The sequence below is a fragment of the Capra hircus genome, chromosome 14 (genome assembly GCF_001704415.2).
Source record: "Capra hircus breed San Clemente chromosome 14, ASM170441v1, whole genome shotgun sequence".
NCBI lineage: Eukaryota > Metazoa > Chordata > Mammalia > Artiodactyla > Bovidae > Capra > Capra hircus.
In genome coordinates, this window is record NC_030821.1 from 80,322,396 (window position 1) to 80,348,921 (window position 26,526).

Here is a 26,526-nt window from a genome sequence, read left to right on the forward strand (position 1 = left end):
CAGCCAGGCCTGGGACGGCCCGAGCTGAGTGCTCAGGCTGCGGGCAGGGGCCCGGTGTCTGCCCACCATCACGGTGGCTCCAGCACCCGCAGCCCTGTGGAGCAGCCCCGACTGACAGGCTGGGGCCAGGCCCCCGCAGAGCCAGGCTGGGGGCTCCCGGGTGCCCGGTGCGGGCTGGCCCGGCGGCAGTAGGCTGTGTGGTAATGGTGGTCTGTGTCTCGGCAGAGCCCCCAGGCCGCCTTTGCTGAGCTGGCTGATGATGAGAAGATCTTCAACGGGGGTGATGGTGTGTGGTCGGGTCACGAGCAGGCGCTGCTTCCCGAGATCACCGAGGAGGACCTGGAGGCCATCCGGCTGCGCGAGGAGGCCATCCTGCAGATTGAGGTGCGACTGCGTGCACGGGCGAGCATGCACGTGCGTGTGCACACGGGAACCCCGATTCCTGGCTGTGGCTGCTCTCGGCATGCCACCAGTGGGGGTTAGACTGGCCCGTGCCCAGCACACCGAGGCCTGCTCCCGTCTGAACCCAGGGCGCGGGACCTCGGCTTACTGAGCCTCGCCCGAGCTCGGGCACGCGGGCCACCGTGGAGGGCACAGAGTCCGGGGAGCCCGTGTCTTGTCCCTGCCCGCCTGCGTTTACCAGTGGGGTCGGCTGTCTGACCTGGGCTGCCTCCATCACTGCACACGGAGATTTCCAGAGGGCGTTCTGCTCTGATGAGGCCCTTCAACGCCCAGAACAGTTCCCTGAGGATAGTGTTTGAATGGTTAAGCGAACTGCTGGAACTGAACCAGTGATTTGGTGGGGCTGCGAGCAGGTGGCGGTGCTGTTGGGGGTCTGACCTTGGGGCAGGGGTGGGGCCGCTGGTTTTTTCCCCCAGTTGGTATGTGTGTAATGCATGCTGCCAGACGTTTCTCTAGCCGGGTATGGTCTCTGACAGCTGCCAGAGGTGTGCAGGCCCGAGTGGGGGTGCGAGGGTATGAGTGGACATGCAGGTGAGTGTGTGAGCTAGTGAGCGTGAGTGTGCACCGGGGCCTGTCTCCTGTTGTGGGACGTGCGTTTATTAGGACGTGGCTCTCGGGATGCTTGGTTCTCTTGGTGGTGGCCCCGAGCCCCTGAGTGTGTGTTCCCTCCTCCCTCTGGGCCTCGGTTTTACCTGCAGGAGGAGGTGCTGGGGGCCCGCCTGCCCCCCAGACCTCAGGAGCTGCGTTTTTGGAACAAAGTTTCCCTGAAGCAGCTTCTTTTAGAAAAATGGGAACTTGGGCTGAAAAACTGAGTCACTGGCTGAGGACCCATCACCGTGTCTGCAGTGGGCAGGTCTGCACTCCTGAGGGCGGTGGACGCCCCCTTTACTGCTGCCCCCTGCCCCACTCTGCCCAGCAGAGCACCCCACCTCACACTGCACTTCACTGCTAGAGAGGAAGGCGGTTCACGGCCTGTCTCGGAGGGCAGGCCTCTCCTCCTTGCCAAGCTGCTCCAGGAAGGACTGGACACACATGTCTTCCCCTGCTGTTGACACATGAGACCTGCTTTCCCCGAGAGCTCAGAACAGTCGGGGGCCCCTGCCCCACAGCTCGGGGGGCTGGCAGGCCTGTGGCGAGAGGGACCCGTTGCTGCTTCAGCCAGAGAACTGAAGTCCTCTTAGGAGGACCCTCGGGTTGGGCCACCTTGGTGGGACGAGGGGCTCCAGGGTTGACGTGGCCTCGGCCTGGCGTGCAGGGTGCAGAGTTGCAGGCTCCAATGCAGGGCCTGGCTTGGGAACATAGGTGGGGTGGGGTGACCCCCCGGAAATGCAGGGAGCTCCTGAGCAGGGGTGGGCTACACTCTGAGATCCAAGGCCCAGCAGGTCATGGGGTTGGTTTGCTCAGGGGGTTGTCTGTGCCTTGATGGCCTCTCATGGCTGACACGCTGCAGGAGGGGACCCTGGGGTGGGGTTAGGGAGGCCCAGGCACTGCCAGCCCGTCCTCATCTGAGCAGTGAGTATGGTGAGTTCACGGGGGCCATGGACAGGACCTGTGGCCAGCCTCGCGGTTCTGCTGTGTCCTCACCTGTGTGTGGGTGACGTCGTATGCAGCAGGCGTCTGCTGGAGGGTGATGACCTGGGGTTGGGGTCAGCATCCCTGGTTTCCTTCCCCGCCTCATCCTTCTTCCCCCACCCGCCATCTTTGGAAATGGGAGAAACAGACAGATCGTCATTGGCCATCACACAGCCCTCCCCCAGGTTTGCAGCTGTCCTGATGCCAGCACGTGGGTCTGGGAGGAGACTAGGCAGCCCGGTGCCTGCCTGTGGCAGCAGAAGCCTGTCCCGGAGTGGGTGGCGGGCCCCAGCCCCTCCAGGGGCGCCTGAGCCCCGCTGCCCACGTTTCTTGAAGCTGTCCGTCTGGGTCTGCAGGGCTGGGCTGCCGTGAGCGGGCAGAGCTCTGGGGAGGGGCTGTGGGAGCAGCGTCGGGCTGACACGTGGGGCGTTTCTCTCCCTGGCCACTGCAGACTGTTTCCACGTGGCCACTGCTTCCCGCACCCCAACTCTGCCCCCACGTTCCCCGGGGGTGTTGGACGTGTGTAGTTTATGCGCGCACAGTGTCACCAGACGGAGGGAGACCTGTGGTCCTGGAGACCCTTTGAGGCCCTGGGCTGCCCTCAGGGACCTCCCTATTGGCTGGGTGGTGGGGGTGTGGACAGATGGGGAAACCAAGGCCCGAAAAGTGGGATTGCAGTCGCCTCCAGAGGCTTGCCACCTCGCATCCCTTCATGTTCCTCTCTCTTTTCTGCCTCCTGGCCTGTGATGGGTGTTTTCATGGCGGCTGCCGAGCCGGAACAGCCTGGCGCTGATGGGGGCAGACTGATGGGTCCACTCCCTGCCCCTCCGCCCCCAGGTCACCCTCTGGGCACAGTGAGGCTTCGGGTGCCTTGTCCTGACTTTAGGTCCACGTCTCCGCTAGCCAGCTGGGTGACCTGGGTTTGCTGCTTGCCTCGGTCGTTGCTTCTGTGAAACGGGTGGGTCAGGGCACCTGGGCTTGCCAGCCAGGGGTCAGGTGGTGAGTGGGCAGGAGGCTGAGGGCTGCCGGGGCCGCTGTTGATTCTGGGCCCTTGCCTGGCTCACTGGCCCCTGGGCCTGCCCAGTTAGGTTTCAGATGAGGGTGTCTTGCTGTTTGGGGGGGTGGGCTCCTTGAGGACCTCTACCCAACCTCCCAGGGCAGCCCATCCCCTGGCAGCACCAACTGTCCTCTGAGGCCTCCTGGGGGCTCTCCGTCTGTGGGTGGATGAGATGCCCCTGCCGCCCTCTCCCCTCTTGGCCTGCAGGCCCCCCAACCCCCGCACTGGGCTCCTGTGCCAGGCTGAGGGGAGCTCGGAGCCCGCAGGAGTCAGGCCTGCGGGTGGGCTGCTGCGACGGGCGGACGCACACAGGGCCCTCTGGGGCGCTTTTGGGGCTCCTCCTCCCGCCCTGACTCAGCTGCTCTCTGGCCTGCCAACCGAGGACCCCTCCCTGATGCTGGTCCCAGGTGGGTCAGCACGTGGACCCCAAAACTCCCAGGACCCCGAGGGTCGGGGTATAGGTGCCACTGGGGAACACTCAGGTCACGGGCTGGGGGTGCTTGGCAGACAAAGTAGGGCATCCCCGGTCCACCGTGGCGACCCCTGCAGCTCAGGCTGAGCTGGGGGCGGGGAGACAGGGTGGGCTGCTCCCGAGGGGCAGGGGTATGCCTGCCAGTCCCCTTTCCCAGGAGACCACCCTCCCAGAGGGCAAGGACAGGCCTTCTCCCGGGGGCAAGGACATCTCTGGCCAGCAGCTTGCCCAGTGTCCCCACCGCGGCAGCCGGCTCACTTCGTGGGCCTTCGGTGCACTTGCTGTTGGCCAGATGCTAACGGGTGACCCATGCTCTGTCCCCGCAAGGCTGTCCCCCGACTCTGCGGGCCCCACACGGCCCCGTGCTCCTGCTGCCCTCCAGCTGGCTTTCAGGCACATCCTCCTGGGTCCTCTGGGGGGCGGCCCTCTCCAGCCCTGGAGCGGTGTGGCCCCGCCTCGCAGACCTGGGCTCCTTGCTGCCCCCTAAGTGGGCTCCCTTGTCCGCCCCCCTCAGTGGCGCCGAGGTCACTGGGCCAGGACCTGGCCAGGTCCCTCTTCCCCCGCCCCCGCCCTGAGCCTGGACCTTGCTGACACTTTAGCACCTTGTTTCCTTATATTTTCAGGTTTTGGTTCAGATGTTCCATATCTAAGGTTTCATTTCCCTGCATTGTCTAGCATGCTGTTTAATTAATCGTCTTGTTAACCATTCCTTTTCCTGCAGGAGACTGTAAGCCCCATGGAGGCAGGGGTGTTATCTGTCTTAGTCTGGCTGTGTTCCTGCACCTGTAGGATGCCTAGCACTGTCTGGGCACTCAGGGCCTTTCTCCGGGACAGGCAGATGGAGGGGCTGGGGGGTGGATGGATGGATGGGGGTGGGGGTGTGGATGGACGGTGGGGGTGTGGGTGGATGGATGGTGGGGGTGTGGATGGATGAGGGGTGGATGGATGGATGGGGGATGGATGGTGGGGTGTGAATGGATGGGGGATGGATGATGGGGGTGTGGATGGATGGGGTGGATGGATGGATGGTGGGGGTGTGGATGATGGATGGGGGATGGATGGATGGATGGATGGATGGATGGGTGGGGGATGGATGGTGGGGGTGTGGATGGATGGGGGATGGATGGTGGGGGTGTGGATGGATGGGGTGGATGGATGGATGGTGGGGGTGTGGATGATGGATGGGGGATGGATGGATGGATGGGGGATGGATGGTGGTGTGGATGGATGGGGTGGATGGATGGATGGTGGGGGTGTGGGTGATGGATGGGGGATGGATGGACGGATGGATGGTGGGGTGTGGATGGATGGGGGGGTGGATGGATGGATGGTGGGGGTGTGGATGGATGGGGTGGATGGATGGATGGTGGGGGGCTGGATGGATAGATGGTGGGGGTGCGGATGGATGGTGGGGCGGATGGATGGTGGGGGTGGATGATGGATGGGAGATGGATGGATGGTGGGGGTGGATGGATGGATGGCGGGAGAGGATGGGGGAGGGGTGGGTGGATGGATGAGGGTGGGTGGGTGGCAACTGAATGGATGAGAAGCTTTGCGTGTTGGGACTCCGCAGAAGATTTGTGTTTTAATAAGAGGGCTCTGCTCCCTGTATGTATGTGCGTCTGCAGCCCACACAGAAGCCTGGGAGCGCAAGCATTTACCGAAGCCTACGTGGAGGCTGGGAGCAGGCACGTCACTTGGTCGGGCCTGGCGGCTTGTGTGGGGCAGAGCTGGGACTGTGGCCAGTGCCCAGCTCAAGAGCGGGGCCGTCCTGACGGCGGTGCTCCGCTGTCTTCCTGGCGGAGGGTGCGGCAGGACCCCGAGGCCGCCTGTGCGGAGCCCAGAGCCCAGGAGCCCGCCCGTGAGGCCCAGCTCTGCCTCCCACGTGATCACTCAGCTCTGGCTGAGTGGGGTTCTTGCTCTTTGGAGGACAAGGCAGGGCCGGGTCTCCCCAAGGGTAGGAGGAGGTTGAATGAGATGGGCGTGTGCCCCCAGCCACTGCCAGGGTGTAGCAGACTTGCCAAGGCACTGGTCTGGCCACCTGGGGTGGACCAGAGTCGCCTGTGGGCTCCCAGTGAGGTCTGCCGCGGCCTGCCTTGCCCCGGCCCTCTCTGCCCAGCCCGTCGCACCTGCGCTCACCTGCGCGGCCCTGCACTTCTGCCCCTTCCTGGGCTGCTGAGTCACCTGACCCAGGTGTGCAGCTCCTCACCAGCTGCTCTGTTGCCATGGCTACCTGGCAGGGAGCAGGCTGGGGTGAGGAGGGGGCCTAGCCGCTCTCCCCGTAGCTGGCGTGGTAAAGCCGAAGCCCAGGGGGAGGTTGATCTGGCCAGAATCTAGCTATAAATATGGGAATCAATCAATAAACAAAGTTTGGCTGTTCCATTAGCTGAACAGTCGTCTCTGTAGGTGGATGGTTGCCAAGATCCTAATTATGAGGAGAGATTGCGTGGTAGAGAAAAATGCAGCGGTATTTTCTTTCCTTTCGTGGTTAAAAGTGGAGGGAACACACACGCACACACACACGCGCACCGAGGTTTTACTATGTCCCGCGCAAGGCTGTTATTCCTCAGTGCCAGTAAAAGAAGAGAGAAGATTCCGTGAGAGCCTTTAATGAGTTCTAGTTTTAGAAGCAATCAGGATAATAATTGCATGATTTAAACATTTACTAAGTTAAGGTGTTTTTTTCGTCTCTCCCGCTCCCCGGTGCCCACGCCTGGGCACGCGGCTCCTGGTCCCTGCCGCCCTTGTGTGCCACAGCTGGGGCTGCCCCCGGGGGCTCCATCCCAGTGGCTCTGGGGCTTCTGGGCTCCTGGCATGGCCCCCCGTAGCCCGCCTGGCCTTGAGCTCAGACCCTGGGCCTGAGGCCTGGCCTTCCGCCTGGCTGCCCCCGGGGGCTCCATCCCGGTGGCTCTGGGGGCTTCTGGGCTCCTGGCATGGCCCACCATGGCACACCTGGCCTTCCACCTGGCTCCGGGTCTGAGGCCTGGCCTTCCGCCTGGCTCCTGGTGGGTGTGGGCTCTGGCATGTCCCACCTTTCCCTCAGCACCCTCCATCAGGACCCGAGCCTGCTCAGGTGTCCAGCACGGTGACCATCTTTCCCGGCTGGTTGCCTGTGTCCTGATGCTGCCGCTCAGCGTACAGGCCACTCCCCCGCGTGCCCACCGTCAACTCCCGTGACAAGCGTGCCCCGGCGTCCGAGAGTGGTCTGGAGGGGGAGCTGCGGGCCAAGGAGGGCCTCCACGGGCAGAGGGCATGGGGCTTGGGTGGGACTGCAGCCTCGGACTACCGAGGCCGGCTTTCTACTCTTGGGCCGTTGCGGTGGGGCTCTCTGCCCCAGACCTCCCAGAGGGCAGGGGCTGTGTGCCCACAGGCTGATCTGCCTGGGAGCTGGGACCGTAAACTCCCATTCCTGAGCAGCGCTCTGGAGCCAGCCTGGTCGTCTCTGAGATCACCTAGGAGGCTGCTGCCTGGGGATCCCAGAGGAGGCTGACCCCAGGCTCCCCTGCCACCCTCTCCCCACAGTCTAGCCTGCTCTGCCTGGAGGATGCCCCCTGCTGACCCCTCACAGCGGCTCATGGGTGGGGGTCAGGCCTCAGGTGTGCCTGCGGGTCAGCCTGCTGCTGGGGCGATGTCTCCCGAGTCTGCCCTTGCTCCCTCGGCCACTAAGCTGGCGGAGACGGGCTGCAGCCCAGGGCCCTGGAACACCGCCACTCCCCTTATTCCCTCCAAGGTGGCTTCCTTACTTCTTGAAGAAGGGCTGGGGTTGCTCTTTATTCAAAAGGATAATTCCAGTGGTTGGGGGGGGGGCTCTTGAGCCAGGAGAACTCCGTGACAGACGTGCGAACCCTGGCGCGCTGGAACTCCCGCTCTCTTCTGCAGGGGCGGGGGGCAGGGAAGTGGAGCTGGAAGGGCTCTGGCCTGGGGCGTGTCCTGGCGGCCTGGGTTGTGAGGAGCCAGCTCAGACTTGGCCAGCATGCCTCCTGTCCTGATGGGTCAGGGGGCTGGTCAGTGGTTCGGCTCGTCACCGGAACACACAGAGCAGATGTTAGGGGTGTGGGCCCCCTTCGGCCGGGGAGTCAGTGGCGGCGTTGAGTGGGAAGGGGTCTCTATAGTAGGCGGTTCCTGGGGCACAGAGCGGGGGCTGGGGGCCCAGCCTGCGCGTCTGTTCCAGAGGGTGGTTAGTTCATCCCTGGACAACTCAGAGGGTCACGGGCCTGAGGGCGAAGCGGGGCCCCAGGACGGCCTGCCAGGGACATGGGGCCACCGTGCTCCTCAGCGTTAGCTGAGAGATGGGCATGAGTCAGCGTCAGAGTCTCAGCATCGTCAAAAGAGGGAAAGAAAAGAAATGATAAAGATAGCGCTGTCATGTCCGACTCCTGCGATCCTATGAACTGTAGCCCGCCAGGCTCCTCTGTCCATGGGATTCTCCAGGCAAGAATATTGGAGTGGGTTGCCATCCCTTCTCCAAAGAGGGGAGCTGGGAACCCAGAAGGGTGCCAGTGTCAAAGGTCACGTCCACGTCCAAGAGGCTGGTGAATGGAGACCTCCCTGGCGGCGGTCTCTTGATGACGACCTTCTGGAGACCGGATGCGGTGTCCTTGGCACGCTGTCTGGTGGGGGGGTGGTCACGCACACGAGGCCCCCCGGTGCTGCTGCCCTGTGCATCTGGGGCGCTGGGGATATCTCGGCTCATGCCAGCGGGCCAGGTCAGTGCTGCTCTGCCAGGCCAGCCAGGAGCAGCCGGCACCCTGGCAGCGGCCACCTGGCTTCAGACCAACCCCGTGCATGTGCCACCGGGCATGGCAGGTGTGGAGGGCGGGCAGCAGGGGCCTGGGAGCGACCCCGGGCCCCAGATGGCTGGGCCAGCACCGGGTCCTGGCCACCATCTGCAGTCGCAGCCCTGACTGTGTTTGGGGGGCTGCTTTCTACAGAAACGTGGTGTGGGGAGGCATCCTGGAGGGGGCGGCCCCCATGTGTCTGCAGCAGTTAGAGAGTAGCCTTGGCCACCGCATCTCGCGAAGTGGGAGGCCTCTCGTGAAGCCCTGAAGGGAGCTGGACTGGGGACCCACTGTCCCAACAGGCGGTTCTGGGTTCTTGGGGTCAGTGCTGCTTGGACAAGGAGCACCCACCCCAGTAGCCATGTGTCCCTGTGGGAGCCAGGCTGCGGCTGAGTGCTGCTGCTCCAGCTTCCACCCCTGCCTACCCCACCTCCCCACCCTGGGCAGGCAGCCTGCGGTCCTGCGTCCCCGGAGGTCCCGGGCTCGTGGCTCCTGCTCAGCCACCCCTCCCGCCCTCTCCTTCGCTGAGACTGTCCCTGTGCCCGAGGGAAGGGGTCCACTGCACGCGTGCTGAGTTCGCCAGTGGCTGGGGCACGAGGCCTCCCGGGAGCGAGCCTGCCATCCCTGGTGCTGATCAGGGGTCCGGACTGCCGGGGCTGCCCCGCTCCTGGCGAGCAGGGGTGTCCCAGGATAGTACCGTAACCTCTGGTTCCGGCTTCCCTGCCTGCCCGGCGGTGACCTCATGCAGTGTGTAGAGACTAAGCACCCTAAAAGGCCCCTTGGAGCCCCTGAGTCCAAGACTCGGGACCCCCAGGCTTCTGCCTACGGTGCAAGCTCAGTGGCTGAGATCGAGGCTGGCCGTCTGGAGGCCTTGGGGCAGAGACCTGGAAGAGTGGGGAGGTGGGCTTATCTCCCTGAGGTCTGGCTGAGGCTGCAGCCGTCACAGGTGACTTCAGGGTCTGGACCTTCGGGTTGCACCTGAGTTCGGCCTTCCCACCAGCAGCCTTGTCCAGGGAGGGCCATGGGGATGCAGATCCCAGAAGTGGGTCCAGGCCAGAGGCCATCCGAGGCCCTGCACTCATCACCACCTTCCCGGCCGTGGGCCCGGTTCCCGCAGAGCCGCCGCCTCTGCCGTGTGTAAGCCCAGTAATTGAATTGCGATTGATAGTACTTGTCGGTTTAAGATCATGCTAATTGCTTCATTTCCCAGAACACTCCTAAAAAGAAAATGAATCTCCCTGCGATGTTTAGCAGTGGGGTGAAATGACCCTGGTGGAAATGAATCCAGGGTCCTGATGGGCTGCAGGGTGGTGGATGGGGGGCAGGGGCATGGCACCTGCATCTCAGAGGTGTGGAGGGGCCTCCCCTCCTGGCTCTACCCTGGCCACGCGCCTGGCACCAAGGGAGGAGGCTTGGATTTGCTGGGTTGGAGGTGTGGGAACTTGACTCCTAGGTGAGCGGCTTTGCCCAGGGTCACCTGGCTGGCCAGTGGTGGAGCCATCTGCTGCAGGGAAGGCTCAAATTCCTTCCCTCCCCCTTTCTGAGAGGCCCTTGTTGAACCTCTGTGACGTCAGCGTGCCCAGCATAGCCTCAGGTGTGTGCTCTGTGAGTGGCATGCCCACATCCTTCATCAATACCACTTCTGCTTTGTTGGGCGAGTGGAGTTAAGATAGAGGAGGGTGGCAGGGAGAATGCAAGCGGCCAGCATGATGAGCGGGGTGGGACGTACCCCAGAGTCTCCGGGTCCAAGTTCTGCTTTTTACCCCACTCACTAGCTTCAAGAAGCTCCTCAGTCTTCAGACAGCAGTGGGGCTTCCATCTATCCACCGTCCACTATTCTGTCCATCCAGCCATCTACCCATCTGTTTCGCTTCTATCCGCCATCCGTCTATCCATTCACTATTCATCTCTCTGTTCATCCCCCCATCCAGTTTAGCATCCATCCATCCACTGTCCGTCCACCCACCGCCCAGCATCCACCTGCCCACCATCCACCTTTCATCCATCTACCATCTACCACCCACGTGTGCCGGCCATGCTGGGTGCCGGGTGTACAGAGAGGGGCAGGTCGGCCCCTCAGTCGAGGAGTCGCAGGAGGGGACGAGGAGTGAGGTGTCTACAGGACTGAGGGGCCTGTGGGAGGTGCACTGAGCCCTCCGCTCCGGATACCCTCTTCTTTCCTCTAGCCAGGCCTGTAGGTCAGTGTTGGGGATGCCATCCTGCAGAAGACTGCACCCTTCCAGGGGCCAGCGCTGAGTCCTCTGCACCCAGTGAGGGCGCTCATGGCCCCAAGATGCTCAGCGTGGGCTTTGACCTTCGGGTTGGGGGACAGTGCTTCAGATCCCAGCAGTGTCTCTGAGTTGGGGCGTGACCCTAGGCTCATTTCTGGTTCTTGGCCGTGCCCTTGACCTCTGAACTGCAGCCCCAGGGACCTAACAGCTGTCCTCTTCTTTCCACAGAGTGACCTGTTAGATGTGAACCAGATCATCAAGGACTTGGCCTCCATGGTTTCAGAGCAAGGAGAGGCCATCGGTGGGTACCCACAGCATCCGCCAAGCCACCTGCCCCACCCGCCCGAGGCCATCCTCCGGGGGCCCTGCGTCTGGCTTCGACCCGAGTCCTTTGAGCAGCTGCCCCAGGGAGGGTTGGGCACGGTCTGGCAGGGCTGCCCAGCAGACAGTGGGACCTGGGCAGGTTCTGGCTGTCCGAGCCTCTGCCGGCCGCCCTCCATGCCCTCCCCCCCTGTCGGCCCAACCCCTCAGGAAGGCCAGCCCGGGGATGCCCCCTGAGGGGCGGGCCCCTCCTCCTGCTTGTGGGAGCTTCCGGGCTGCCTGCCCCTCACCCTGCACCTTCCTCCCAGGAGCATGTGCAGTGGGGACTGGCCTCTCAGGGAGAGCTGAGCCGTCCTGCCCCTGCGGTGGCCCCGTTCCCTCCACGCGAGGGCCCCTGCCCCACCAGCCCGGCCATTCAGCCGTGTGGCCGCAAGGCTTTCCTGCTCCTCCCCCCGTGCCCAGGTGCCCGGGGCGATGCTGGCCTACAGCCCGCGGCTCTCAGGAACGAGGCGGCTCCCAGTGCCCAGAGATGCTTGGTTAACAGGCAGCTTGCGGCCAGGGCCCAGGCCTGCCCACACCCCTCTCCACCCTGATCTCGGGCTGAGTTGTCGCCTCAATGGGGCCTGGAGGCTGAGGCGTGCGGAGGCCCAGGCATGTCCTGCTCCCCAAGAGGCAGCCCAGCCCCCTTGCCCGGTGTGTGCTGCACCTCCAGGAGCAGAGCGAATGAGGGGGTTGGCCCTGCTGCCTGCCAGCCCCTCACTGGTCCGCAAGCCTGGGTGCCCACGGGGCCCCCTCTTCTGCTGTGGGCAGCTCTGGGCATCACCTGTCCTGGCTCATGGCACCTCTCCTGGGACCCTCCCTGTCTCCACGTGCTTGATCGCTTCTGTGGGTGACCGTCTCAGGGTGGGTGTGCAGAATGCTTTGTACACTCCAGATGGACACCCAGGTGTTTCCCAGATGGTCACCAGATGGTCACTCAGTCCCAGCGATGGGCCAATGAGGAGGGCCTCTCTGCTGGGCGGGGGGCCGGCGAGGACTGACCTCCTCCAGTGCCGTGCCTGCTGGAGGGGTGGGCCCCAGTGCCCAGGGCAGCCACGGCCCGGGACCCCATTGTGTGCCAGAGTGGATGTCCCTGGTATGGTGGGTGTCAGTGAGGCCCGCGTCCTCCCCAACAGGAGTGGTGGGGCCAGCCCGCTGCCCTCAGCCTCCGGTGCCTTTCCAGGGTCCAGCAGCAGCAAGGCCTCGTGCGGGCGCAGCTCCAGCCCTGAGCCGGCCGTGGCAGCCCTGTTGCCCGGGCCGGGCCCGCACTTGCGCACCAAGACGCGGAAGCCCAACTTCAGCCCCCAGGAGACGGAGGTGCTGGTGCAGAGGGTGGCACGCCACTACTCCCTGCTGTTCGGGGCGCTGCGGGGCCCGCCCGCCCGCAAGCACCGGGTGTGGAGCAAGATCCTGCAGGCGGTGAATGCGCTGGGCTACTGCCGCCGGGACCTGGGCGACGTCAAGCACAAGTGGCGGGACCTGCGTGGGGTGGTGCGCAGGAAGCTGGCCGAGTGCCCCCGCACCCCCGCCGTCCTCACGCCTGTCGAGCGCATGGTGGCCGAGACCTTCACGGCCCCAGGCACCCCTGGGGAGGGCCGTGCCGTCAAGCCCCTGCCAAGTAAGTGGCTCCCCACAGCCTGCCCGGAGCCTCCAGCAAGGCCCGCTCTGCGTCCAGATGGGGAGGCCGAGGCTCCAGGCCAGAGAGGGGTGCCCCTCGCCCATATCACTCAGCCGCAGGCCAGGCCAGGCAGCGTCAAGGGCCCTCAGCCTCCCAGGGCATGCTGACCCCAGAGCCCCAGGCCCACCGCCGGCACCTTTGCGGCTGCTCCTGACCCTGACGAGGAAGACGGTTGCCTGGCTGGGTCCTGGCCGCCGCCTCCAGCTCCTCCTCCTTCTGCTCCTCGTCCTCCTCTCAAGACACCTCTGCAAGCCTATCACAGCGCCCTTCACCGCAGTAACATTGGCTCCACCCACAGCTCGAAGCGGGCCCCCGCAGACCCTCGCCTCCCCTCTCCTGGGGAGCTGCTGGAAGGACTTTAGGGAGAAGCTGAAAGCAGGACCGACTGTGTCCTGAGGGCTGCCGAGCGGACAGCAGGAGGGCCTGCAGGAACGGCAGGGGCCGTCGACGCCCCAGCAGAGACCCCAGCAGACCTTTTCAGGGGGTCTCCACCAAACAGGCAGGGGCAGGTCAGAGATGCACACGGACCCAGGACACAGCCATGCCCTGGGCTGGACTAAGTCACAGGCCTGGACGACGGGGCAGGGCCTGCCTGTTAGTCATTGTGGGGGCCGCCTGTTCTACCGGCAGAGCCAGACCTGGCTTTGGGGTGCTGCAGGTGGGCACAGTCTAAGGCCCAGAGGAGCTGGCGGGGGGCCTTGGGTGCTCAGACCCGTCCTGCCAGCCCCCCACCTGGGAGTGGGGCAGGAGCTTGGTGCCCCAGTGTGTGATGCTTGGTTCTGCAAGTTCCGCCATGAGACCCAGCTCAGCCCAGATGTCCCACCCACCCTGGTGAGCGGGCACCCCATCCCTCATCCCCCGTGACCCTCAGGCTCTCGCCCATTGGGGCAGCCAGCTGCTGACCGGTCCCTCAGTGCCCAGGCTGCACCTGTGTTTATGGGCGCCGGCTCTGCCTCAGGCCCTGGGCGGTTGAGGGAGATGTGTTCACTTCCGTTCAGTCGCTCAGTTGTGTCCAACTCTTTGCGATCCTATGGACTGCAGCACGCCAGGCCTCCCTGTCCAGCACCAACTCCCCGAGTTTACTCAAACTCGTGTCCATTGAGTCGGTGATGCCATCCAACCATCTCATCCTCTGTCGTCCCTTTCTCCTCCCACCTTCAATCTTTCCCAGCATCAGAGGAGATGCGTGCATGTAGCCATTTCCAGCTCTGAGTTTTCGCCAGAATGCGTGAACTCAGAGGCGCGTCCTCTCTTCCTAAGAGTTGGCTTGATGCGTGTTTGCGTCTGACGGTCAGCCCACAGAGCACCAGCTGGTCTCTGCTGAGGGCTGTGCGCACAGCTGTGGCCACTGCCCGCTTGTCTGGGCAGCACCGGGTCCTTCTCGGGGGGAGAGGAGACAGCATAGAGAATTGCCCTGGTGCTCCCGGGGGTTCCAGCCCTGTTCCTACCGGGTCGAGGGCCCTCCCTGGTCCTGACTCACCCCTGCCCTGTGCCCGCCAGCCTGGCCGCGTGTCGTCGCAGGGTAGGGTGGACTTGCGGGTGTTTTACATGATACCGCCTTTTCACCCCCGGTGCCGCGGAGGGGTGTCTTCTGGTGTCCCAGGGTGGCTCAGCTGTGCTGCTGGAGTGACGTCTTGGGGGCTCTGCCGACACCCAGCAGGCCCCTGCTTGAAGTCCCTGGTCCCCCCTCGGAGCTGCACGGTCGTCAGAACCAGCTGCGTGGCGCGGGGATGCCGGCGGCCGGCATGTGCTGATGTCCTGGGGGCCAGTGGTGTTCCCACACCCTGATGGCCGTCTTCATGGTGCCTCTCTGTGTGCAGAGCTGTTCCTGGGCTGGGCTCACCCGTTCTGAGGGGCTGCCAGGCCCCAAGGACAGACAGTGCCAAGGTCTCTGTCCTGACACTCAGGCGGGCCAAGGCCCATGCCGGGTGGGTGGGCGGTGCCCATCCCCACAGCCTCTGACCTCTGGAAGCCGGACTCCCTGTTTGTGCCTCCCCCACCCCTGCTCCGGGTGACCGGAGGGTCTCCTCTCTGTAATTGCTTGTGTTGTCTTGATTTGCAGATAGTATTGAAGCTGGCCTTGAGGCTGCGTCCTCGCACACAGAGGCGGCCAGTGAGCTCCTCGCTGGAGCCAGCCGGCACCAAGTAAGTCAGTGTGAGGGCACGGCCCTCGGCCCCTGCCCGCGCCGGAGGGGCAGGCCCGCAGGGTCTTCTCTGCGCCCAGGCCTACTGCTGTGGGGGAGGGGAGAGGTAGGGGTGCGGGCTGCGTGCCCAGGATGATCAGCCTTGCCTGCCCCAGTCTGCACCCCCACCGAGGCCGTGTCCCAGGCCTGTGCCCCCGGCTTAGCGAGCGAGAGGGCAGGGGTGAGGGGTGAGCAGCTCCCAGGGGCGGGTCTTGCTGCCATGGGTGCCGGTGGGGCTGTGGCTCCCCAGCCCGGTCGGCGGCACCCGGCTGCCCCGACAGGAGGCCCTGTGGCTTCGGCTGTCCTGGAGGGCACGGCTGTGGAGAGGGCTCTCTGTCTGCCCCGGACCAGGCGCGGGCCTCGCCGCTTGGGATATGTCAGCTGGCTCCGGGGCAGCAAGGACCAGTGTCTGACCCTCATTTGCTTGAGGCAGGGCATCAGGCAGCTCTGGGGACCCTGCTGCAACACAGCCATGAGTCCCTGGCCAGGCCGGGGTCCAGCAGGAGGTGGGCACCGCGAGCGTCCTCTGCCTGCCGCCTGCCCCCAGGCCCCCTGCTCTGTGCTGGGCCCTCGCTCAGAGACAGAGCCCCCAGAGCCTGTGTCCCCCAGAGCTCACGTCCTAGGGGTGGGGTGGGCGGACGGTGCAGTCCAGTGACTGGGGGCCCTGGGCCCGCTGAGGCAGGGAGGGCTTCCCAGGGCATGCCAGGCAGGAGCGGGGGCAGAGGCCGAGGAAGGGGCTGCCCAGGCGGGCTCAGGCTGCCGCAGCCAGGGAGTAGACCTGTGCGAGCCGTGCTGCCCGGGGCAGGGAGGGGTTGGGAAGGTGGTGGACGCTGTCCGTGCTCCCCGGAGGCTTTGAGATGTCGGCACTTGGCTGGGAGAGGGACTCTGGTTGCCTCTGGGGAGGAGGGGCGCAGGGTGGGGCCAGCCACAGGGGAGAGCGGCCCCTCCCAGCAGAGCCACCCTCCCCAGGCCTCCCCAGTGGGGAGCCTGGAGGCCACTGGACTCCGCAAGGGCGCGTCGTGGGGGCGCCCACTGGGCCCACTGCTGGCAGCCTCTTTTTTGCGTTGGGGCCCCCTGACTCCTCAGTGAGGGCGATGGTTGGGCGCGCATGACAGCTGGTGTAGCCGCCCGGGGTGGGCTGCGTCTACAGGGTGGGGCGGGGCGGGGCAGGGCTGTTGGCAGCTCAGGGCCCTCTGCCTGCACAGCCTGCCTCCCAGAGAGAAGGCACCGTCGGAACTGACAAGCACGGCGGGCTCCCTGGGCCTGGTCCCCCGCCCCGGGCTCTCAGAGAGAGGGCGCCACCGGAACTGACAAGCACTGCCGGCTCCCCGGGCCGGTCCCCTCGGGCTCCCAGAGAGAGGGCGCCGCTGGAACTGACAGGCACGGCGGGCTTGTCGGAAGCCTGGCCCGGCCTCTGCCGCGGGAAAGCGGAGCTGGACATTACACGCCGAGGGCCTCAGTCCCGAAGCCTCATCTCAGGAGAGAAGCAAAAAGCCGGTGGGGCGGCTGGCTCCCCCTCGTGCCCCCAGGGGCCACCAGGTCAGAAGGATCAGCACAAGCCTGGACTGCAGAAGGAGGAGGAGGACGAGGAGACAGCGGCGGGCGGCCACCCGTGCCCGGGCACAGCAGGCTTGGAACCTGGCCTGCCTGGTGCCAGGGGGCGCGTGGGCCCGGTGCTCTGGGGTGATGCTGCCCTCCCAAGGTGGGATCCTGCCCCATAGGTGAGACTAGGGGGGCTGCGCCCAGGAGGTGCAGCCCACGGTGGCCACCAGGCAGGAAGCCCTCCGGCTCCTGCCCACTGCCTGAGCGTGCTGGGAAGTGTCGGCAGGACAGGCATCACGGCCTCTGGCCTTCCATGTGCAGACAGGGCTTTGAGACCCAGAGGAGAGAAGGGCATCCCCCAGTCACACGACTCGCAAGAGGTGGAGCTGGTTTTGGGGCCCAGTGTGTAGGATTCCAGGTCTCAGCTTTTCCTGGTGAAGTGCTGCTATTATGTCCACTCTGCGTATCTTCCTGGATGTGGCGGATGGCTGGCTGGACAGACAGATGAATGGGGGGCTGGGGAGATGGATGGATGGACTGAAGGGCTGAAAGGGCATCAGCACAACCGTGCGGATGGACAGACAGAGACGTGGGTGAATGATGGCTGGGTGCGTGGGCTGGCTTACAGATGGACAGCTGAGAGATGGACAGTGGATGGATGGGAAGGTGCACACGGATGGATGGGTGGATGGAAGGAAGGAGGTGGGCTGATGGAGGGACGGATGGATGCTCGACCAGCAAACAGATGGGCAGACAGACGAAGGGGTGGATGTGTGGGTGGATACGTGTAGGAAGACAGACGGACAGACAGGACAGTGAGTAGACGATGACCAGCTTGGGTGAGCAGACAGACAGACAGATGGCAACCTGGCGGTGGCACCTTGCCCTTGGAGCCGCCAGATTGGAGTTTTATCTCAGCATCCCTGGAGGATGCCCTTCGCCTTCTGAGACTTGGTGTCCTGTGAGGGGGCTGCTGCCGACCACGACGGGGCCCCAGGAGAGGCCGAGATCACTGTGTGTGCAGAGGGCCTCGTGCACCGAGAGCCCTCCCCGCACTGCCTGGGTCCCAGCCGGCGAAGGCTCACGTTTCCTGTCTCCCCCTGCTAGCTGACAAGGAGGACGAGGTCCCTGGCTGCCTGTGGCTCCCCCTGCGGACACTGGATGGGCCGAGCCCGCCCGAAGCCGACCCCCTGGACCCTCGAGGAGCCTTCCCCGTGGCCGCCTCCTCACCCTCCCCGCCCGCCTCCCCGGGCTCAGTGCCCCCGGTGGCCGCGCTTCCTGGGCCAACTCGGCCCTCGCCGCCCACCTCAGCAGGATCCCAGCCCTCCGGGAAGGCTGCGGGGGCTGAGGCCTCGGAGCTGGAGCGGCGGCTGCTGGACGTGCAGCGGCGGCAGGGTGCCTTGCTCAGCGCCTGGTCCCAGCAGCAGAGCACGCTGATGGCCCAGCAGAACCTGCTGCTGGAGCGGCTGGCTGAGCAGAGCCAGCGGCTGGCCGACGGCGTCGAAGCGCTCACCCAGACCCTGGGGAGGCTGGTGGAGGCCCTCCCGGCCCGGGGTGCCTCACCCGCCAGCCCGGGCGGCTCCCCGGGGGGCGGGACCGTTTGCAGGCCTGCCAGAGCCTCCCAGGGCAGCCGCACTGGCCCGGAAACCTTCTCAGGGATGATCCTGAAGGTGGAGGAGGAAACCTAGGATCCGAGCCCTGCGGGCCCTCGACGGAGCTGGGGAGGACTCGGGACGTTGCCAGCATGCCCCTTCCGTCCTGCCATCGCCTGTGGGCCCAGCGGCCCCAGGGAGCGCAGGGACAAGGTCTGCTCAGGGACGACGTTGGGGGCAGCAGAGCCCACCCTCCCATCCGGCGCGTGCACGCGGGCACAGCGCCCCCAGACCACTGCCTGGTGCGTAGACCCTGGACGTGTGCCTCAGCCGGGCACCCAGAAGATGCCCAGCGTGTGCCCCGGAGTGACTCCTGGGAACCCCACTGCTCTGCAGGTGTACAGACTGGGGTGGGGGCTGGGCACCTGCGTCTGTTTGGTTTTGCCCCAAGGGACCCACGCCCGAGGGCCTGTGGTCATTGTTTACGTCTATGATGTGAGATATATGTGTGCACAAATGTTCCTTGGTACTGGTCTGGGTAGGGTGCCATTTTATACCTACTGACTTTTTTTGGAAAAAATATTTTTCTTATATAAATATAAAATAACAATATTAAAAAAAAAAAGGCAGAGACAGTGCTGAGGGTGATGCTGACAGAAAATGAGAGGCAGCCGGTCTGTCCTGATGGTGGTCGGTGCCCTGTGCTTGCCCGCAGGCAGCCCTCAGCCCTCCCTGGGCTTGCGATCCGCCTCGCCTGTGACCCCAGGGCGGGACGGCCCCTCGGGGCAGCCCCAGGAGGCAGGCTCATGGCCGGCCCCGCGGCTCCGATGGCCGTCTGGGCCCTTGTGGCCCTGAGGCCGGGCTCCCCTCCAGCTTCCCCTCGTGACAACAGCGTTTTCCGGAAGTAGGAAGCTGAGGTCCTGGCAGGAACCGGACAGCGAGCTGACCCCCGGGCTCCTGGGGCAGCCCGGCTTGGAAGGAGCTGAGCGCAGGGTGGGACCTACACAGAGGGAGGGATGGTTCCTGGTTTCACTGTTCCCCGCGGAGCCAGTGGCGAGTCAGTAACTCTCGTCCACAAAAGCGCCCGGGTTGCTTAGGGCCCATCCAGCCCTCCACAGCATGGCCAGCGTCCTTCCAACCTCCTTATCCCTGTGGTCAGACGACACCAGCTGTTCTCCTTGGTGGCCTTTCCTGCTGCCCTGCAAAGGTTGGGTGTATCTCAGGTCTGCTCTTGGTGGATAAACTGCAGGTTAGGGGTGGTTCAGACTGTAAAGAGTCTGCCAGCCATGCAGGAGACTTGGGTTCAATCCCTGGGTCGGGAAGATCCCCTGGAGAAGGAAATGGCAACCCACCCCAGCGCTCTAGCCTGGAAAATCCCATGGACGGAGGAGACTGGTAGGCTGTAGTCCATGGGGTCACAAAGAGTCGGACACTACCGAGAGACTTTACTTTTACTAGGAGCCCACGCGGGAAACAGATTAATGTGGAAAAAGCTGTGGTTGTAAAGGCTTTGCTGGTTTGCAGGGAGAAGTGAAATAGCCAGGCTTGTCCCTTCCCTGCAACCCCCTCACCTCCCCAGTCACCCCAGCACTGAGCCTGAGGCATCTCAGAGGCCGGCCCTGAGATCCGGGGTCCCGGCAGATGGGTCTCTCTGAGGGAGGGCCCCGCAGGCCTTTGGGGGCCCCTCAGAGGGAGGAAGAAGCATCACATGAGCCCACGGGCAGCTGTCACGTAGTCTGCAGGGGGCAGGAGGGCCAGCATTGCAGAGTAACAGGTTCAGGCCCACCAGGTGCAGAGTTCAGGTGCGGAGGTCTGCACCCCAGGACCTGAGCAGGTGACTGTTAGAAGTTGAGGCTTTTAGAGGGGATCGAGGTGAAGTGGGATCCCTGGGGTGACTTCCATCTCAGCGTGAAGAAGAAATGAGGACAGAGACGCATGTGGGGGGATGGCCGCGTGAGGACCCGGGAGGAGGCGGCCAGCCACACACCGGGGGAGAGGCCTGCCCACCCTCGTCTCTGACCTCCCGCCTCCAGGACGGGAGTGGATGGGGGTTGCATTTCTGTTACAGCTGCCGAGTCTGTTTTTTGATTCGGCAGGCAGCTGCAACTGGCCCGTGCAGATCCTCGAGGGATCAAGCAGATAGCTAACGTAAGATAGTTTCTAAGGAATATTTTTAAAGTGAGGTGAAGTCACAAAGATGAGTAGTAGTAACATGATCAGAAATGACCCAGCGTGTCTGGAAAGGGCCAGTGACAACTTTTAAGAACAAAGAACTCGGTGGGGAGCCTGGTGGCATCCTTGGTCACAGATGACGTTTGAGGCTTAGTTGGAAAAATAGCAACACGACAGGGGACCTCAGAAAGTGGCAAGGGTGATAGAGAGATGAAAGGGTGCAGAGGACCAGAAATCCAGCCTGGGTCTGAGCAGGGTCCCAGGAGAAGAAAATCGAATGAGGAAAGGTGGTGCGTGACCCCCTGACCTGCCATCCTGCAGACGGGGGTGGGGGCCACGCACAGCACCGGGCGGCTCTATGTGGTGGGATACCTCGGCCCCTGAGCGGGAGGCTGGCTCAGGAAGGGGGACAGAGCGACAGCGCCCCCCCCCCCCAAGCTAGCCACAGGCTCAGCAGTGGAGGCTATGGGGAGACCAGGCCCAGAGAGGACCGGTCACCTGGAATCAGGCCCCAGGCAAAGGCACCTCTCAGGACAAAGAGGACTGAAAGCGTGAGGGTTTGTTGCCAAGAGACTTTGACAAGACGAGCCTCTGAAGGGTGGACTCCGGCATGGCCCCAGGAGGAAGGTCTCTGACATGGGTGGTGAGCCGGAAGCTGGTCGATAAAGGGCTGATAGTGAAACCGTTTCCTATTAAGCAGTGGACTTTGACTGTGCTGTCTCGCTTGCATGGGTCAGTGTTTCAAAAAGACAGAACAGCGGTGGGACAATGACTGTATTGTTTGCAAAGAGTGATTACATTATTAATCATGGTGCCTGTTAGTAGCTATACGTGGTTAAAAACTCAAGGATTCCTTCACCGAAATTAAAAACTTACACTCTGCAAATGACCCTGTTAATAGGATAAAAAGGCAAGCTATTTACTGGGAGAAAATGTTTGTATATCACACATCTGACTTTGGACTTGTATCCTGAATATATTAAGAGCTCTCTAAATCTAGCAACAAGAAAACAAACACTTGAATTAGAAAATTTGGGCAAAAGATTTGAGCAGATCCTTCACCAAAGAAGATACATAGTTAGGAAAAAAGGAATAAAAATGCAACTAAGCAGACAAAACTCATTACTGAATAAAAAAGTAGGGGAAAGAGAAATTAATGTAGAAGAAGACAATAGGATAAATAGAAAACCCACGGCAAACCTTCGGTATCACGTCCAGTGAACGGGTTAGTGTGGATGGGCCAAAAGAGCCCATTAAACGTCGAGACTCAACAGATTGTAGGGAAAAACGTCTCTCTTTGCCATTTAAAACTAATCCAGTAAAACGTAAGGACAAGAGGGTGAGAGTGTAAAGAAAGACACGGCGGTCAGAGTTGGGAAGAGCGTGAGGGGCTAGCCCTATCCATATCACTCATATAAGTAAATGTCAATATATTAAATACGATAGCATGGCCGGTTCAGCTCTTCAGGAAGATGAAAAATCCTTCATCTCTGTACACTTCAAACGAGCTCCAAATAGATGGGTAAAGCCGGAACTGCCTGCCTGCAGAGGGAGTCCATCCTGAGAGTGGAAGGTGTCAGCATGGGCACAAAGACCAGGAATTAGTGAAGATGGTGCAGGCTTCACTGATAACCAGCAGTTGACTCACCAGACCCTCAAACAACACTCAGCAGATAACACCCAGTCTTCTCCAGGACGCCTGGATTTTGATCCTGACTTAGGTTGAAGACCAAGTGTCAACAAACTTCAAAGAATCAGTAAATGGGTGAAACGCTGCAATTATTCAAAAATGCAATTAGGAAAATCCTCTCATTAGATAGCATCAGCACAAAAATAAAAAATTTTTTATATGTTGGGACATATTTTAAACAGTTCTAAATAATTGGGAGGTCGAAGAATAAATCATTAATGGATAGGTAAAAATACATAATTGAATAATAATGAAAATTCTGCACATCAAAATCTGTGGGGGTACTTCAGAGGAAATTAATAGCCTTAAATGCTTATCCAACAAAAGGAGAAAGGCTGGAAATTAATGAATTAAGATATTAAAAAGACATTAAATAAGAGTAAAATGACTGCAGAATAGACCCCGAGAAATTAGAAAGAAGAAGATTATAGAGACAAAGCAGAATTTATTACTGACGCTCCAATACTTTGGCCACCTGATGTGAAGAGCTGACTCAGTGGAAAAGACCCTGATGCTGGGAAAAATTGAGAGCAAGAGAAGGGGGTGGCAGAGGATGAGACAGTTGGATGGCATCACTGACTCAATGGGCATGAATTTGAGCAAACTCCAGGAGATAGTGAAGGACAGGGAAGCCTGGTGTGCTGCAGTCCACGTAGTCCCAAAGAGTTGGGCGTGACAGAGCAACTGAATGGAAACGAGAGCTGGCTCTTTGAAAGACCATGAAGGTGGACAAACCACTGGCGAGGTTGGTCGCACATTCCAAAGTCATGAGAGAATTCTGTGAGCAGGCCTAGGCCAGCAAGTTTGGAAACGGGCAATCTGTCGACACCAACTAAAGGATAAAAAGATTGGTGGTCCTTGTAACCATTAAAGAAACGGAATGGGTCAGGAAGACCCCTCTCCCCTGCGGAGATTGGCCTTTAATGGATGTTCTACCCAGCTTTCAGAGCAGAGATCCAGTCTTGTACAAACGTTCCTGGACCACAGGAAAAAGGGAAATTCCTAAATATGTAACAACAGGTCGAATCAGAGATGACATACATTCAGGAGAGGGACATCATGGGCCCGTCTGTCTCGTGGACACAGACCATCGGGGCACAGCATGGGCTGACTGTGCTGAGCCCTTTGGCCTGCCTTTTGGTGGTTTAGCAGGAAACCTGGAAAACCACTGGCTTTGGGGAAAATAATGCCTCCCACCCCCACCCAGGGTGCTGCTTCCAGCAGGTGGATGATGGACGGTGCTGAGCTGAGAACAGCCCCCTTGTCCCCCGCCCACGGGCGGCAGCAGACAGCGGGGATGCCCGTCCTGGCTCCTGGGTGCTCAGCTGAGGTTGGCCTTCTCCCTTCCTCCTGTTCTGTATGCTTCCTAGGTCCTCACTGCCCCTTGCCTGTAGGTCTTCACTCAGACACATGCTCCTCAGAGGGGCATCTGCGATCCCTCTCACCCTCCCAGCCACACGCCTGCCCACATGCCCTTGGAGTCCTTGTCCTCCTGGGCAGGTGACCTCCACGAGGCTTGGCTCTGGGTGCCCCGGCCCCCAGGACAGTGCTCAGCACGAGCCCGTGCTTGGTCAGCACACACCGTGTGGCTCCTCCACCTCCTGACTGCCTAGGTGTGGACGAGGCTGGGGCATCAGAGGTACCTGGAGGCAAAATGTGGGGGTGGGGGGCAGGGGCGGGGAGTGGTTCTGATCAGGGGGGATTAGAGATGCAGAAAGAGGAAGGTCTCCAGTGGGCCGAGCCCGGTGTCTGGTGCAGGCTTGAGGAGTGAGGGCCCCTGAACTCATCCAAGTCCAGCAAAGGGCAGGACTTGTGAAGGGCCCTCCGGGCAGCCTGGCCCAGGCCCGGAGCCTCTAGGGAGGACGAAGAGGGACTCCCCAGCAGGAGCCCTCCGTCCTGTCTCCAGTGACCCGAGAGCCACGAGGCCTCTCCCGGGCGGTGGGTGTGGGCCCTGCTGCCCTGGCTGGGCTGGGCTGGGAGCCCACCCTGGGGGAGGGGAAGCCGCCTTTTAATTTGGAGGCAAGCTGGGTAAATAAGCAGTGATTGGATTTGCTGAGGCCTGAGCCCCTGGGTACCAAGAACAGCGGAGAATCTCATTCTCGTGATTGCATTGTTATAGGTTCTCCCTGCCATCTGCTGAGAAATGGAAATATGGTTGGGTTCCAGGCGTGGGGAGGGACAGCTGGCAGAGCCACGGGGCGGGGGGGCGGGAGGGTAGCCCTCCCTGGGCCTCGGGCTGGGCCCCAGGCCGGGCCCTTTCCCACCCTGCTCTGTTTGCTCCTCCAGTCCCTCTCAAAGTGACTGCCAGCAGAAACAGAACCCCAGCAAACACTTAAATCAGTCTGCTCATTACTGGGCTCGCTGCGCCTGGGTGGATGGGCAGAGGTCTCGGGCACAGCACAGAGAAACTGGGGAGCCCTGCACCCTGCTCTGCCACACCTGCCCCCGTGTCCTTGGCGACTCGGAGCAGCTTCAGGTTGGGTGGGTCTGTGTTCAAGCCTGCGGACTCCGTGGGCTGTCTCTGCCCCCCACCAAGCCCCGCCCCCCAGCTCTCCGGCAGGTGTGGGGACCAGACCTGTGTGTGGGGGGGTACTTGGAGCCCACAGGCAGCATGGAGGGGCTCATTTCCTGGGGCCCAAGGTGGGCGACTGCAGCTGTGAGCTCCTGTGGGTCCCTCCTAGCGAGGCCCCCTCACCGTTTCTTGACCGGGAAGAAGTCTACTCAGGTCAGCCCTGATTTGGGGTCCCCTCCCGAGTTCTTCCTGCTGCACTAATCTCACGAGTAGAGCTCCCTTTGAGTGTGGGAGTCCAGCCGGGCGCTGGCGGCCATCCTGGCACACGCCCCCGGTTTGTAGACCAGGGTCAGGGATGTCCTTAAGGCCCAAGAGGAAGTGCTGCAGAGATGACTGAAATGCCAGCCCCATGGGCCAGACCTGGATGGAGGATGAATCCCCACGGCCTCCCAGGGGGGAAGGAAGTGTCGGGGCGATGCGTGCGTGCTTGGTCACTCAGTCGGGTCTGACTCTTTGCACTGTAGCCCGTCAGGCTCCTCTGTCCATGGGACTCTCCAGGGGGTCTTCCTGATGCAGGTTTTGAGCCTGTGTCTCTTTTGTCTCCTGCGTTGGCAGGGGGATTCTTTGCCACTGAGCCACCTGGGAAGCCCCTGAGGGGTGGTGGGACTGTCTGAAGCTAGAAGTGCCTGCCCCCTGCTTCCCTCTAACCCTGAGGGGTACCTCTGAGCCCCCAAGATGAGGAGAGTCTCAACCCCTGCTCAGATGGACCCCATGAGGCTAGACGGTGAAGGCTCGTCCAAAACTCCGAGACACACAGCCAGCACCGCTCACAGCCCGGGAGGGGCACAGGGGTGGGCAGACCCTCGGGTGGTGCCCATTGCGTGCGAGTGCTCAGGCGTGTTGTGCTGTGCATGAAGTTTATGTGTGTGTACGTGTACATTGTGTGTGTCTGTGCACTGGTGTGCAGAGGTGTGTGCCCCTTGCTTGTCTCCCGGGCAGAGTTGGGAGCCTGGAGATGGGCGTGTCCACTTCCTGGATGGGGCGCCAGGTGTGCAGAAGGGCTTCTCCGGGAGGCAGCTGGTCTGCAGGAGGCAGAAGAAAGCCGGACTCCGGGCAGAGGAAGGGCTGCACGCCCGGGGCCAGGCCTCTAGCCGCTGCACTGCCCACCCCGCCCCGGGGGAGGCGGGGTGCCGGCCTGCACCTCACAGTTCCCGGCCCCTGGTCGGGACAGGCCCTCTCCAGGGCAGGTCTGCAGAGAGCCCGGGCCCTGTCCACAGTGCCCCTGACCCCCAGCCTCCAGGCGGCACTTCTGACAGAGTTTCCTGGGCTGACAGTCCTAAGCTAAGCATCAGAGGGCAGGATGGGCAGATGAGGGGGCCAGGGGTCCCGCACAAAGACGATGGTCTGGAGGAGGTAGGAGGCCCCTGGAGGCAGCGCCTGGCGTCCGGCCCAGTCCTAGTGTTGACTGACCCTGGCTCTCTGGGGTGCCGGACTCACAGAGGACTCCAGCTCATGCCAGTGGCCCCAGCGTCTCCGCTGCAGGGCTTCCCTGCCCTGCCCCTGCCAGCTCTGCCGCGGGGAGGGCCGTGGGGACCCGTGGCCCCTGGAGAGGAAGGAGGAAGAAGACTAAGGCTGTGGTCACCCCTGGGCGGTGGCTGGGGTGGGAGTGGGGAACTGATTCCTCCAGAGAGGTGATGAGGGGACACCGCCCCTCAGCGGCGTGACGGGGATGGCTGTGTGCGTGGGAAGGTCCCTTTCAAGGCAGAAACAATGCAGTTTTGAAGTGGTAGGGAATTTGGGCTCATTTTCAGCAGCTGTATGCAAATTGAATGCAAATGAGCCTGCCTCCCTTCCAATACCCGGGAGAGGCCCAGGGAAACGGGGGTCTGGAGAACCAGATCAGCCCAGCATCCTGTCCGCATCCATTGCAAGAACCCCCTTCTTCAGAAGCCGGGCCGGGTAGGGGACACTGCTGCTTCTGTAACGCGTGAGGACGGTCCCTGGAGTCCAACAGACTGGGTTCTAGTGCCAGCTCTGCAGTGACTGCCCATGTACGACTTTGAGCACATCGCTGAGTCTCTCTGCTCTTCGTTTTCCTTTGCTGTAAAACACAAAAACTGGTCATGCTGGTTGCCTGGGGAGCACTTAACACAGTGGCTTGTTCTGATGGTGGTGGTGGTGGTGGTGATGATGGTGGTCGTGATGGTGGTGTTGTCTATAGTATT

General features: G+C 62.2%; 1 protein-coding gene across 9 annotated transcripts in view; it reads left to right on the forward strand.

Annotated features, from left to right (window-relative positions):
* The window catches only part of TSNARE1 (t-SNARE domain containing 1), a 113,751-nt gene that overhangs the window by 59,408 nt on the left and 27,817 nt on the right, over positions 1-26,526 (forward strand). For 3 of the 9 annotated variants that reach the window (XM_018058650.1, XM_018058647.1, XM_018058652.1), the window contains 4 exons: positions 226-384; positions 10,801-10,873; positions 12,116-12,550; positions 17,443-18,547. In XM_018058650.1, the coding sequence (XP_017914139.1) occupies positions 226-384; positions 10,801-10,873; positions 12,116-12,550; positions 17,443-18,023 (1,248 nt within the window). In that variant the 3' untranslated portion in view covers positions 18,024-18,547. Of the gene's footprint in view, positions 1-225; positions 385-10,800; positions 10,874-12,115; positions 12,551-14,672; positions 14,756-17,442; positions 18,548-26,526 lie in introns of those variants that run through there. The other 6 variants (XM_018058651.1, XM_018058656.1, XM_018058655.1 and 3 more) reach the window with 4 other exon arrangements.